At 37.0% G+C, this 14,833-nt stretch overlaps 1 protein-coding gene across 1 annotated transcript in view; it reads left to right on the forward strand.

Moving 5' to 3' along the window:
* The first annotated feature begins 9,088 nt into the window (after positions 1-9,088).
* Positions 9,089-14,833, forward strand: part of KCNK2 (potassium two pore domain channel subfamily K member 2) — a 108,934-nt gene continuing 103,189 nt past the window's right edge. The window contains exon 1 of the mRNA XM_026088852.1: positions 9,089-9,135. Within this exon, the coding sequence (XP_025944637.1) occupies positions 9,102-9,135 (34 nt within the window). The 5' untranslated portion in view covers positions 9,089-9,101. The remainder of the gene's footprint in view (positions 9,136-14,833) is intronic.

Raw genomic sequence — 14,833 nt, forward strand, 5'->3', positions numbered from 1 at the left:
CACTCTTCTCAGTGAACGCATTTGGATACTGACATCAAGACAACAAAATTACACATTTTAAAACAATCAAAGTGTGACAGTTAATGGCATTGTGATGAACTAGGCATAATGTGACTATATTGTGGGCAGCAGGAGACTGATGTTCTTAATTATTCATTTTCATGCTTTTAGGTGCTTGGATTTTTAATGTAATGTAATAGGTACCATTTTATCACGTTGTTACATTTAGCAGCTTCAAGTGGATTTAGGAATATGTAGAGTGATTTGGTGGTTTGTTTTGGTACTCGGGTAACACTTGGATGAAATGCAGAAACAATGGGTCAAATGACAGGCTGGTAAGAAGGAAGGTCGGCTAGATATAATTTGCATATCAGTGGGAAGGTGTAGGCCAAAAAAAGTTGGAAGCTAGTTAGTTCTTTTATTTGCTCGTGTTGTAACAGAGCTGCTGCAAAGCTTTTCAGCAATGTAGGAAATATTATTTATTTCTGTCCAAAAAGTTAGGGGTTGTGCCAAGGCTGGAGTTGGACAAACTGCTCCTACCCTGATAAGAAGTGGTGACAAGAAAATCTGTCTTGAGTTTGGTTACTCTCTCTTATTGCCCTCTCAATATGTTCTCCAGCCCTCCCCTGGGAACAGTTGCAACCATCCTAGCTTAGAAGGGCTCTGGGTTAGCCAAAAGGCAGGAATGTTTTTGCTGTTTTCCTGCCCTCACATCAAAATTCTGCATTTTCCAACTTGCTTTTCCAAATTGCCACAGTCTGTGTAGCAGAGATGGAGTCATCACTTGTATTCATTCTTGCATATATTTCTTCCTTCCCATCCAGTCTGATTGTTGCTGGCCCTGAAATACATGTCTATGTGGCACAGGAGGAGGAGGACTCCTCCGTATCCTTATAAGAGCCTTTTTTGGCTGGGAAATTAGCTTCTGACAGTAGGAAGTAGAACTAGGATCTATTTTTGATATTATTCTTCCTTCACCTGGTGAATCGGAGAAGAATAAAGCCTCTCTTTCCCTCCTCAAGCATACCAGTCAGCAGCATCTTACTGTCTCATTGTGGAAAGAAATCCATGCTCTAAACAATCTGTTCCTATAAACCAAATCACAGTAGGAGCCCAGTTACCTGTAAGTCAGTGGAAGAACTATACAGTTCACAGCAGCTTTGAAGTACATTGTCCTTTCGAGTAGTTTGGGTACAAAATTAAACAGATTCAGCTTTTAGCAGTGAATCTCTCCACTTTTTACAGAAATGATTGGGAATACTTCTGTTTACTCCTTCTTCTGTCTTCTGGGCAAAGACTGTAATAAGTTTTGGATTATGATCTGGAAGTATCTGATGCCCTCTGTTTAAGTGCAGTGGAGAACATTTTGGTATTTTGGACACTGAATGTTAGTATGAATTTAGCAGATCAGTTCTCTTTTATCTTTCAGACCATTGAATCTGACATATGTACTCCATGGGAAATAGAAATCATTTTGTTCCTCATGCTTGTGAAGTCATTAGACAGGCTGAGGTACATCTGTAATGGCTGTCCATTAATATAATCATTACATTTAATAAAGGGCAACTTACAAACTTGGATTTCCTTAACACTGTTATTGAGGAAAACTRCTAGCCTTAGTCATTCTGAAGGACTATAGAGCTTTTGCCTTCCTTCAGATGCAGGCAGCAGGAGATATCATGACACCCATACCACCTGAAGTACACCCCGCAGTGGCACTGGAAGTGAAATGTAACTATTAGACTAGCTGTTGGTGCAACCCATTCATGTGTTGATATTTCTTGGGTAAGATTCCTTACCTCTCCATAATAACAATGTAGATATGAGTCTTAAGACAGAAATGGTGAGTGGGTGGTGGGGATATGAGCAAATTATGAAGCCAGTTCTGCTCCAGAGATGCTACCCGGATGGCAGTCAGAAAGGCTCATTATCACTTCCTAATGTCACATTCCTATCATCAAGCAAAACAGCTTAATCTAATGTGAACAACAGGTACAAGATGTTTGAGTGTCTGGTGTCACGCATTTGATTTATAAACATTTAAAAATTAACTTATGGGATATTGTTTTTCAAAAATGCAGTTCTGTGTTTTTCTAAGATACACGAGCTATCCATCTGCCTCAAGTATATATAAGCACTCATAATTTCTAAAACTGGTGTGTTCACATATAATCAAAAGAAGTTCTAGCTCATTTCTGAAAAGTGACTATAAATAACTCAGCTAATTTTCATGCTAGGGATACTGAGCGATGCTGTCTCCAGTGACACAGTCTCACAGTCTTCAAATTAATCCTGTCTATAGAGACCTATTGACCACAGTGAGTTACTGCAGCTCTAGCAGCAGACAGCATGCAGCTGATTCTGTTGATTCAAGAGGAACAGAATCCAGCTCTTAAAATCCTCCTTTGGCTGCACTGGCTGTATTGAAGTTGGCAGTTTGCAAGTGTGTATGAAAAGAATGGCTGCTTAARGAAAGACTGTTTTTATGTTCTTCAGAGTAGGATGATCTTATTAAAAAAAAAAAGATTAAATACAGTACACAGCTGTAAGCTGCTATGCCTGACTAAGACAGGACGGACTGGAGTCAACGGTGTCCCAAATTTCTCTCCTTTTATGCTCCATTCTTTCCTCCAAATTGTCAGCTGTTTTCATGAACAGTCATTCCTTCCCGTAGCTGTTGGCTAAGAGGCTATTTCTAAGACTGATGCAATATCATTCAAGACAAGAGTGCTTTTCTTAGAAATATAAGTTGTTGTCATTTTCCTATCCTTTACCCTAGAATCTAAATACATCTGTATGCCACACGGTTCCCTGTAAAATGGTCGTAATAGTTCATTTTTCCTTCCCAGACTTTTTTGTAGCCACAGCATAAATGTTATTTTAACATGAACTTTGTGACTGCCAATATAGTTACCTCACAGTTGTGTAGATTTTCCACGAAGACATGGGGCATCCTTTCCTTGGGGTGAACACCACCTTAGCAAGGTAAGACTGCCTTACAACTAAAACTGTGCTAAACTACCTTATTACCTTATACTTCAGCCTCTTCTGAATCATCTCTTATTTGTTCTCTTTGCCTCATGAAGTAATGAACCTGTACTTCCTTTGTTTTTCACTTAATTCTGAAGTATTAATAGAATCTTTTCTTGTTGCTTTTATAATCTTTACTTTTAAAACTCATTTTGCTTCATAGCCTTTCTGACTTTGTCATTCTATTCTTCTGATGTTTCTTTACACTCATCCTTAATCTTGTGGAGTTTCCACACTTTTTATATGATTTCTCATCTTCAGTACTAATAAGGGGAAATTTGTTTAAGAACTGATACAAATTATTTCATTTCTCCTTATGTAACTTATGTAACAAGTACATCATTCTGGATATTCTTATAAAAATATTCACATAAATGTCTAAAAACCCTTTGGATCTTGTACAGTCTTGTCACCCTGAATGAAAAGTATTTTCTCTTCAGTTTTGAGTTCTATACCTTTTMCTTTCACTGAAGCTGTGGTTGTGTGTCCATGTAGTATGATATTCCTACTGTGTAAAAATGTTCTTGTGCTAATGCATGTACATACATATCTGTGCCTTTAAAATATATTTTCCATCTAAAATCCACAATTCATTTGCTGTGGAGCTGTTTTCCCACATTTCTTAGATGAAAACAAAGTCATCATCATAAATAGCTCATTGTATCTGGAGTCACTGGTGCTATTAACTTAAACTGGTATGGTTATGCCTGTGATGCTGTTCAAGGTACGTGCATGCAAACCTTTGCCTTCCAACAGTATCAGTAGATAAGCCTTTTCTAGGCATTGCATGAGTTTTCCATAATTGATATGTAACTTAGGAACTGAAGTACAGAGCAGGAGGAGTTTTATTCCTATTTCTTCCAGTTCTGGCAGTCTTAGTATCTGCATCTGTAGAATGGGTTAGAATCGGTCTTGTCGTAATCAAATGATGTGAGATTGAATAAAGGCATTACGGAAACTGTAAAGAATACAGAATACTCGTTAGGTGAAATTTCTATGTCTTTTAAAGAGACAAATTTTTTTGTTAGAAAAAGAGTGTTTATTTCTAACTCTTACTAAGTTTTGTATGGGAAACTTTTCCAAATGATGTTTTGCTATTGTTTTCAAAAGGTATGGAATTAGTCTGTTATGAAGATTTTTTTATTATTATTWTTTTTTTAGAAAATACTTATTTTGAATATTTTTCTGATGACATAGTGATGCCACTCTTTCACTTTTTCTTTGTCTCTATATACGGCATAGCTGGTTTAGATATATAAAACATGACACTTTTAAGAAATTTACATCTTTGCAAGGCAAGGGAGCTGATGCCTTTAGTTAAGGAAAGCATTCAGGTTTAAATATTCTCAGATTCAGTCAAAGAGTACTTGGTTTATTTACCCAAGCTCAGTAAGCGCTTGCTTACTTACATGCTGAATTTGCATCTGCACTTCATGGGTTAGCATGTTTACAGTCTATAGCACTATTGTCAGGCATTGTGTCTGAAATGAGAACTGATAACTAAAAATTAAGAGGTAATAAGCAACAGTTTTTAACAGCTGATTCACTGTAAGTCAGTGTACGAGCGCTCCTCCATCTGTTTCAGTACAAAGTCAGACAGTTGAGGTAATATCAACTCCAGTGCTGCCAAAACTTGCCTGTTTGATTTTGTGTCAAAGCAGAAAATGGGCACACCTTCAGGTGCAACCAAGATGCTGTAAGAAGCTGCTGCATCTTAGCTGAGGACAGATTATTATTTTTTTCTCCAAAGTGGATTAGCAGCATTGACAGGATGAAGCAGGCAGATTTCAATAGATGCTGAAGCTGGGGAGCAGTTCCTAGGCAGGCTCCTGGTGTTGCTGCTCCGGTGAGAGCCCTGGTGCACGTGCTCCAGGGAGAGCGGTGGCTGCTGCACTGGGAGGCTCAAGTGCGCCCCGGCCACCAGYGGCCCTTGTCTCTGCGCCCGGGCACACTGGAAGCTCAGGGCCAGAGCCAAGCAGCCACAGTTGACCTCAAGGGAACTTTGTCCCCGCAGGAGATTTGAACCTGGGYGACATTTGGACATGGGCCACGTTCTCAGGTACTGGGAATTGAGGCCCATTACTCCAGCTGTGGAAGTAGGTGGATGTGTTCAGCCCAGCATCTATAGTAACTCGCTGGTGTTCATTGTCTTGTGATGTGAGAAGGGGCAGGCATGTGCTTTCTACTCCTATTTTTTGGTAGTTTGCCATGGCTTAGGTGTGAGACAAAGATCTGAACTCTGAGCTTTGTAAACAGGAAATTACTACCTTCTTCAGAGAGGGGCAATTTGAGTAATTTGTTTTATTTGTTATAAACTGTCAACGGGTTTATGTTTGAGGGTAGAACACCAAAAAGGCATTTGAAACTTTGGATGTTTTCTTATGCTGTCTTCTATCAGCTAGTGTAGCGCAATAAAAACTTCTCTGATGGCAGGCTGGCAACTGCTACTAGGGAAAATGCTTCTGGGGTCTATTCTGAGGTCAGGCGTATATTGCTACTATGCTTGAATACATAGATTTCTAATGTATCAGGCAATGCATATAAGAGATGTGTTTGTGGTAAACCATCCAAATTAACTATATTTTCATAATTTAAAATTCAATCAAAAAGAGAAACTTGGAATTGATTGAGTGTTTTGATGGAAAGGGAAAAAAAAGGTAGTGACATTTTGAGGATTTAAGAGTGTTGTTAAACTGTATTCAAATAAATAATTCAGACCTTTGGAGAATACATTCACAACTGCAAATTGCAAACACACAGGGAAAAAACACAGGTAGGTGGTCTAAACATGGAATCAAGCAAAAAATATACCCAAACCATTTCATAAAGCAAGATAAACTTATGGAACTAGTTATTATTATTTTTAAATCAAAAATGGTCCTGTCTGATACAGACCTTCTGGGCCAGCTGATATAAATGTATTCTAAAGCAGAGTCTGAAGAGGTGCTGAAAAACATTTTTGGGGACAGGGTTGGAGATAAGAGGGTAAGGAAAAGAAAAGAGAGAAATAGCGAGGACAAAATAAAAATTAGAATAATATCTACTAGCTGTAATATTTTTTCAGTTTCTAGAAAATTTAAGTGACTAAAGGTTGCAGATTGTGAGAGACATGATATGAGAGTTTTGGATGTCTTGGACTACAAGTGAGATTTGCATTGTTTTGTCAAAGAAAACAATTTGATATGTCCTGTTTCTCAGTGGCTAACCCAAGCAGAATTCCTCTTCATCTAGGAATTTCAAGAAAACCTGTTCATTAGTCTCTGAATCACAGAGCCTGAATCTTTCCTCATGCTGGATTTAAACTAGAAGAGCTTCACTATCTGCAATGGACTYGTATTAAGTGGATTCATTTAATACATTCCTAATTATTGTCAGTACTCAGGTGCAGGCGCACTAGATTTACATAAAGAGTTGTGGCAATTGCTTGCAGAAAGGAATTATACAATTTACAGAAATGAGAACAGGCAATTTGTGTGCTTGTGTAATAACCAAATAATTAAAAAATGACTAAATAGAGAGAACTGATCATCTGAAAGTGTTTTCCTAGACATGCACACCAGGAAAATGTTTTCACTTGGAAAAAAAAAAAAAGAAGCCAAGTAACCAAAACAGAATTAGAGCAGAAACACATGGTATATGGAAAATCTCTCCTGATAATTTATGCTTTCAGATCACAGTGTCGGGCTTGTTTTGACCATCTGTGATGCTTCTTATGGTTCCAATAACTTCTAACCTTATTTTTGACTTAAAATTCCTGGTGCTTGGCTTTCTGTGGGATAGATTCTTGTTACTTCTTTAGTGGCAGCTTTTAAATGTTTGTTTTTCACAGAGAGACAGAAAGCTGGATCAAAAGATCTGTATCACTTCAAACTAAGTGGGAGCATAGGAGCATTGTGTATCAGATCTGTTACATAAAATGGTAGTTGCTTTCAGGGAAGTTGGGATCTTGTACTTTAAATACACAGAAATAAAAAACTTTTATGCCTCTGATGTCTCTAAATGTCTCCAATTTACAGAGCTCCTTACACTAATGACATATTAGCAAATAACAAATAGCTGTAGCAATAGTCTTGCTACAAGACAGATTTTCCTATAAAATGTAAGTATATCTACATCTTCAACTTAGCTGTTCAAAAGCTTAGCTGTCAGATTCCTGGTAAGTATAAAGTCTAACAGTTAATCAGAAATACTATCAGGATCTTGTTTTATTTCATCTTTGTCAGTTACAATTCACATTTCCAGCTCTGCACTGCTACCAAAAGGTCAAGAAATCAAAGAAAAAAGCCTGAGGTTCCAAAATCTTTCTCTGACTTTAGACATCAGGGCTTTAAGCAAAATATTAAATATTTTAGAGCTCCTGATGGAAAGTTGTGAGAGCTGGTTATGTGAAACTATGGAAGTATCTACCACAGTGACTCAGATAAAGCACATCTCCATAAAAAGAGGTTTTATGAAGATCTTAAAAAATGAACTCAAATTGCTGGCCATAAGCACTGTAATTGCTTTAATGCTATCACATATGGGTCTGTTTCCAGATACTGGGACCAGCTTACCAACCTGTGAAATGAAAAACATTCCCTTTTAAGAGTGGGATTGAGATCTCTGTAACACATCCTTCAGAGGAAGTGCTTTCAGATAGCTTTCTCTTTGTCTACAGGAGTTCATCAATTGGCCGTAAAAGATACAGAATTCTAAGTAGTGAATCAGAAATCAAGTGTGCAGAAATGTGTGGCTACAAGTCAGAGTCCCAAGGGTCAAGCCAGGTTTTCCTTTACTGAACATAACATTCCTTTGTTTGCAGATAGGTATCTATATTTACAAGTGGATTACAGCACAATGTTTAATGGATATAGTTACATTCATTATCCTAAAAAAGACCATATATTCAAATGTTTAATATTATATATCAAAAATTACAGAATAAGATTATATGACTGTTGTATCACTACATTACTTAAAGTAGTATTATGTGGCTGCATTTTGTTGGGTGACTATTATGACAATTACATTTTCACAAGTATTATGACAGACCAGTTTCTGCAGATTCAGCATAGTCTAACATTGAAACAATTTGCTGTTTAAACTGTAGATGAACATCAACAACAGTGTCGTGTAAGATTCCTACGCGATATGACTTTCCAGAATATGAAATAACTGTATGACCTATATATATTTTTCAGAGGAATTTAAGAAAAATAAAAATAGAGTATGCCTCAGATCACTGACATCTGAGTGCAACTGAAGCTAGGGAATAACCTGGGGTTCTTTTTAAAAGTTTATAATTGAAATAATCATAGTATCGGGACCCATGAGGAAGAAGAATGGATAGGGGAGATATCAAGAATTAATTTTTAAAAAGGTTACGGAAAATAAAATCAAACACTGTAAAGACCATAATACTCTCTCTCTCCCCTAATCAATGACTATTGACAGAGTTGAGAAAAGATGCTTAAAAGCTTGGTTTGTGCCTGCTACTTAGGAATTTCATAATTTAAAAAATAAATTGTAGCAATGTAAGCCTTCCTTGTTTAAAGAATGGAACACATGATATACTTTGAGGCACACCTGACTAAAGTATAATGGGAATCGTTCAGCAGCAACTAGACTGCATGCTGCATATGCATGTTTCATGTGAATGATACTTAAGAARGGAAGAATTAATGGGAACACTGATTTTGATCTGTTCATTCATAGTAAAGGGCTGTGGTCTTTTAAAGCCTTCTAGAACATTTGAGATACAATTATCCAATCTTTTAAAGGACTCATGGTAATTTTGGTTCAGGTTTCTAAGTGTTTTCTAACCTGTTCAATCAGCTGTCATTTGTAAAGTACTTTGAAGATATAAAGCATGATATAAATGCTGTGTTTCATAACTAGTAACTCACTGGTTTACTTTTATGTGTACATTGAGTATTTTGGACAGGAAATACAGAAACAGAACATACATGTACTTCGAAAGAGAATCTGTTATGACGAAATGACTTCTTCAGAAGATTACTTAGAGAGAGCCATAAAGGAAATGCTTTATCTAAGAACAAAAGCATGGTGACTTCTGAATATTACATCACCAAATGAGGAACCCACAAGCAAGACATAATTTCTACTGTAAGTACACTATTATAGACAAATATTCAAAATTTTATTTAATTTAGTTGAACTTTATAATTTGTAATCAGTTTTTGTGGCTTGAGATGGTGGACTAGAATGTAAAATTACATTAGTTGATTAATAATTAACTGAGAGAAAATGCCTCAATGACATACATATCAATTTTAAATATAAATGTCTTAATTTAGTTAATCGCCTTTCTTTTGAAATGTTTACCTCGTATTAAGATCTATTTAAACACAAAGCATGTGTCTGGATGACATAATTTACACAAAATTCATCAGTTATCCAGTATGTCATTACTGAGAATGCTTAGTTGGAAAGTTGAAGATGTCCTTAACTTTGATCTGATCACAGATACAACTGAAATACTGTGCATATTTATTTACATATAACAATGTGATGATTAATTTGGAGCCTGGGGATTGGGAAACTGTTGAGTAGTCTGATCTTTATCCAGTAAACCACTTAACACATGCCTTCACTTAAACATGTTAGTGTAAATAGACCTGCTATAGTCAAATATTAGAGATGCTTGTGTTTTTCTTTGGGAAATTATCACGTATGTAAGTTTTTACTGGAAAGTTTTCTCAGGCCCTGAAGGAAAATCATAGCCAAAATTTGAGAAAGAAAAAAACCACTACTCTAGTGCTTAGACCACATGTGACAGGAGAATCTGTTTTCAGAGATCTGTTCTGCTTGATTCAGACTGGGGACTTGGACCCTAGGTTTCTGAATCAGAAATGAGTCTTCCAACCACCACAAAATCAGCTATTCTGGGTTTAGGGTATTTCTTTTTGCTTTTCTGGGCATTTTTTTTGTTCTGTTTCGTGTCTTTTTGTGCAAAACTTTAGAAAATCTCTGCTTCTTTCCAGTATGATGTATGAGTGGYTTTTGTTTCTGAGCAAGGAAATTTTCTGTTGCTGCTTGGTTGTCTGTAGTCCTCACTGAGCATAAAGCTAAACATAATCTTGAGTAATTTTGTTGGACTGAGGATAAACTACTTAAGACCTTCACAATGGAACTTTTAGTGCCATGTAATGGATCTCTATTCTTTAATGCAGTTGTTGTTTACAGAGTTATGTCTCTCCATTGGATCACTGTTTACTGTTTAACATATCTGAAATTGTGCTAAAATTTATCTTTATTCTGAATGCTTAATTATGCTCAAATTATACTATCCAAAATACTTAACGCTTTTTACTGAAGTACCACATTTTCTTGAATTAATTGAATCCTTTATCAYATATTCCTTTTACTGTTTTAAGACATGTAATATCAATGTAAATGTTCAGACTGGAATTACTGATTAAAAAGTCCAGCCTACGGTGATTTCTCCTTGTTTTACTTTCTTTCCTTCTTTGCCCTCTCAGAATATCAGTAATTACATACTTTCCTGTAGTATTATTTTAACATTGCTTTCTGAAACAACATCGGAGGCTTTAAATAATCTGGCAATTGTTAGCTCTACAGCTGAAGAATGAGTAGTTTTGAATCTTTAGGAAACTAACAAACTCAAACATTTAATTTTAAATATTGAAACAAACAAAAACCCACCTATTTTTATCAACTTTTATCGTGTGGTCCTGAAGAGTTTGGAAAGCAACCGAGGTAAGTTATACAGAGGTACCAAGATTGCTGTAGCACCCAAATGCACAGGAAGTGTGGCAGCTGTTCCGTAGTCTTCAGCAACACTACAAACTGCCCGTGACAAATGAGGAATACGTTTGTAAAGTTAGAAGGACACCTTAGGCAGGCAGAATGTAATTACGCAATGAGAATGTAAGTAAAGCCCCAGGATGACCTGGGAAGGAAGGTATTGCTTGCTGTGAGTAGGGTGCCAGCCTGTAAATGTTCTTAGAATATTTACTACACTGAGTAACCTGCAGTACAGTCATAATTTGAAATGATAGAACAATAAAGAGAAAAATGTACAGTGTCAGTAATTTTCAACGTAGTAATGAACCATAATGGAACAGAACCATCATGCTATATTGTACAATCTACATTTTATAAAATGTATGAATACAACTTCAGAGAAGATATTTGCTGTCTTTTGGGTGAAATCTCACCAACTTTAATATTTTTTAAAAAGGACTTTTCAAAAGAAGGAAGTAGCTGCTTCAGTCCTCTCTGAAATAGAAATTTCACACATGGACTTGGATTAACAGGATACAGTCCTTTTCTGTATCTGTGGCATTAAATCTGATGGGTATATTAGAGTACCTCTTAGCAGACAATTGGTGCACCACATGTAAGAGGAATGTGGAAGTGAATATTGAATTTGGGCTGTAGCCCAAAACCTTGTCATATGAAAAATAAATTCTAATACTTATGAGCCAACCAGATCAGACATGATTTACTTTGAAGATGCCTCTAATAGACTTCTAATATGTATGTCTTTAGGGTTATTGATCCTGTTTCTGTTTGCAAGACAGGTGTTGTCAGGAAAGGCATAATCTAAAATGAGAGAGATGAGGTTAATAGCAGAAATAACGGAAAATCATGACAGTCTGATACCGCAAACAGCACCTCAACTTTGTTTTCTGAGGATATTGGAGAGGCTGAGGTGAAAGTCTGTTAGGAGAGCAGAAAAGAGAAAGTAACATATTTCTGCTATTTCTGAATGCCTTGGAAATAGGTATTATGTTGGAAATTGAAGGAAGAAAAGTAGAAGGCTGTCCCAGAGCTAGCACCAGTTGTTTGACCAACTGTCTGCTTTGCAAATATTTTTGGTACTGCCTAGATCATACTCCTGCCAAGTGGAAGATGTTATATTCTTGTAGCTTTTGTTCCATTATGCTACTGTTCTTCAAACTTTCTAAAGTGCTTCAGATTAGCCAAGGAGCTGCATCAATAAATATAGCCAGGCATTTGTCAGCCCCCTGCAGCTGTAAGGACTTAGTTTGCAGAGACTATTTAAATTTATGTATGCTTAGTATGCATGTTTTGTGTTTCTTCTGGCCTTTGGTGAGAATTCTACTCTGGTCAAGATTTTAAAATTGGAAGTGTACCAAGTGCAGGACAGAGGTAAGCTGAAAATTGGGAGAAGAGGATGAGACAGGGATTGAAGAAGTGTGAGCAAAAAAATAGATGGAAATTAATTCTTAATAACTGTAAAGTATGATGTCTAAAAGATAAACAGTACTGACTAAGCATGTGGGAGAAGTAGAGAGGCATCATATCGAGGTGAAATCGATTTTTCATATTCTTCTCATATTTTAATGCGATTGATTGCCATAAATGAAATAGTAGCTTAATTTCTTCATACATATAACCACTTCCCCTCTTAATTATTTTGTATTGAAAAGAGAAGATTTACTTCCTACTTCCTCTCTGGAAGAGAGGGGAACTGGTCTATGCTGGCAGGCAAATTCATATAACATTCAACATGGTGTAATGCTGAATCTTCAGTATGATGTGGTAAAGCACAAAATAACATGAAGACAAATACCTTTTTTTGGCATCCTTCCACTGTATTATTTATTGCATCTTTCTTTATTTTTGACTAACGGAGAGGAAAAAATACATGATTTAATGTAGTCTTGACCACTTACTAGCAATTTAGTGTTTTGAAACAATACTTACTACACAGAACATTATAGTAAATACATAGAATTTTCTATGCCTGAGTTTTGAGTTACTCTGTGTATAGCCATATGTATGTTTGAGAACATACCTTTCTTATGGGAGGCCAGAGTGGGCTGGGAGAGGGATGATTTTATTCATGTCATGTTTCATATAAAGATAAAATGCAGGTTAACATCAAGAAGTAATTCAGCAAATAGACCATAGCCCAGGATTCCACAAGTCTAGCATACATTTGCATTTTTTTTTTCTTCCTCCTCTTTCTCATCCCCATGAGTTTAGGCCAAGATCTAAAAATTCTTTTCCCAGCAGATCTCTCTGCACACTTTCACTAAAATAAAACTCAGTATACTATAGAGATGGATAGAGTAGCTAGAAATGCATCTTTGCAGGTGGACACTGATCTCCAGCTGTGCAAGTCATTTAATTTCTGTTGCTCAGTACTCAGTGTATAAAATGGGATCATGATGGCAACACTTGTTTTCTCTTGCCCTTTTTCTTGTTTATCTAGCTAGACTGCAAAGTCCCCATTGTTTCTCGATACATATTTAAGAAATAAAAGGGCTTTTCAGCTAGTCGAGACCCCCAGGTGCTAATATTCAAAGGCAAAGACCTACAAATAGATTAGAGAAAACCAAATTCAGCAACGTACTTCATTCTGCCAATCAACCTTACCACTGCAGCTATGAGTGAGAGTCTATGCCTCTGTGTCCATGCTGTGGTCCTTGAGATATGTGTGGCCCCTGTTCCTTGATGGTATTGCAAGAGCAGAAGTGAGGATGTGCTGGAGGGTGGGCGGACGGCACTGGTGGCCTTGAAGCCCAGCTGTGCACTCATCCCAATCCTTCTCTGAAACAAGAGGGAGGCCCTGGAAAGCCACTGTCCTTTCCCTCCTGTGCTCTCTTCCCAGAGCTCCTACTCTTGCTTAATCTCTGATCAGTGTCTTGTCTTCTCAGCCATATAAAAATTTTGGTATCTGGTTTGTAGGGTCAGCTACAAACAGAGCTTGGTTTAGCTAACCAAGCTCTGTGCTGGGGCTCTAAGAGAGACAACGCAAAAGTCACACCTCAGAAGGCATGAAGTGGTTTTATTTTCAACTTTCCTCATCCTGGACTGCTCTGGGGATGCCGATATTTGGGACTGTCCACTCGCAGTCAACTTACATGGAATCCATAAGGTCTTGGCAGGTTCTAGTTCCTGTCAATACAATCAATCCCAAATGTTCAGGCAGAAGAATCGACTGTGATTTTTCTGAATAAAAACTGAGTAAAAATAGCTACAACTTTGAGTTTTGGCCTCCTGAAGCACTCTCACAATAGCAGTCTCCAAAATCAGTGGCAAAAGCTGCAGAGCATCAGGCTGTCTTCATTGTTCAGCTGCTGTTCGTTAGTGTTTTGGAAAGAGATGGAGATCAGCTTTCTTCGGTCAATATTAATTCCATGAAAAGGCACTTAGTAGATAAAGCAGGTAGCTCAAGTTCACTGTAATTTCTGTAACTGATAGGTGAAATGCTACTATGCAACAGTGCAGGGTTATGCTGCTGCAGCAAGGGGTTTTAGTCACAAGACCAGTGGCTGAGAGCTGGCAGTGATGAAGCTCTGCAGTGCTGAAGGAAAGAAAAGGCCATACAGCAATCAGCCTGGATGGATTGGGGCAGGGGAGAAAGTAACCAAGTACTGATCCAGGCAAGAGAGGCACAGTTCTCCAGCAGAGGGTATCTGGTGATAGAGCTTTTTGCAGAGAACTATTTAACTGTCACCTCTATCCAACTAGATCAAATTAACTTTAATGCAACTCTGTAACTTTTCATTCCTGTATGCATCAAAGGTTTTCTTATTTACCTAAAGGTACTGCACTTCAGTAAAATAAAAGAGAGAAAACTCTGACAGATTGGGTACTAGATTGCTCTGTAAATACAGGAATTATTTGCATTTCAGCAAAAGGATTAAAGCAACAGAGTTAAGAGTCAGTTTTGTCTTTATAAAACTTTGGTAAAATCAACCCTCGAAAAGGAAGAATGTCTTTTAATTCTTGAAATAAATCCATTGCATTGTAGAGACACTTAACTAAGTAATCAATATTTTTTATTTTATTTTTTTAAAAAGGG

This window comes from Apteryx rowi, unplaced genomic scaffold (genome assembly GCF_003343035.1).
Source record: "Apteryx rowi isolate R43461 unplaced genomic scaffold, aptRow1 scaffold_79, whole genome shotgun sequence".
In the NCBI taxonomy this organism is placed as follows: Eukaryota; Metazoa; Chordata; class Aves; order Apterygiformes; family Apterygidae; genus Apteryx; species Apteryx rowi.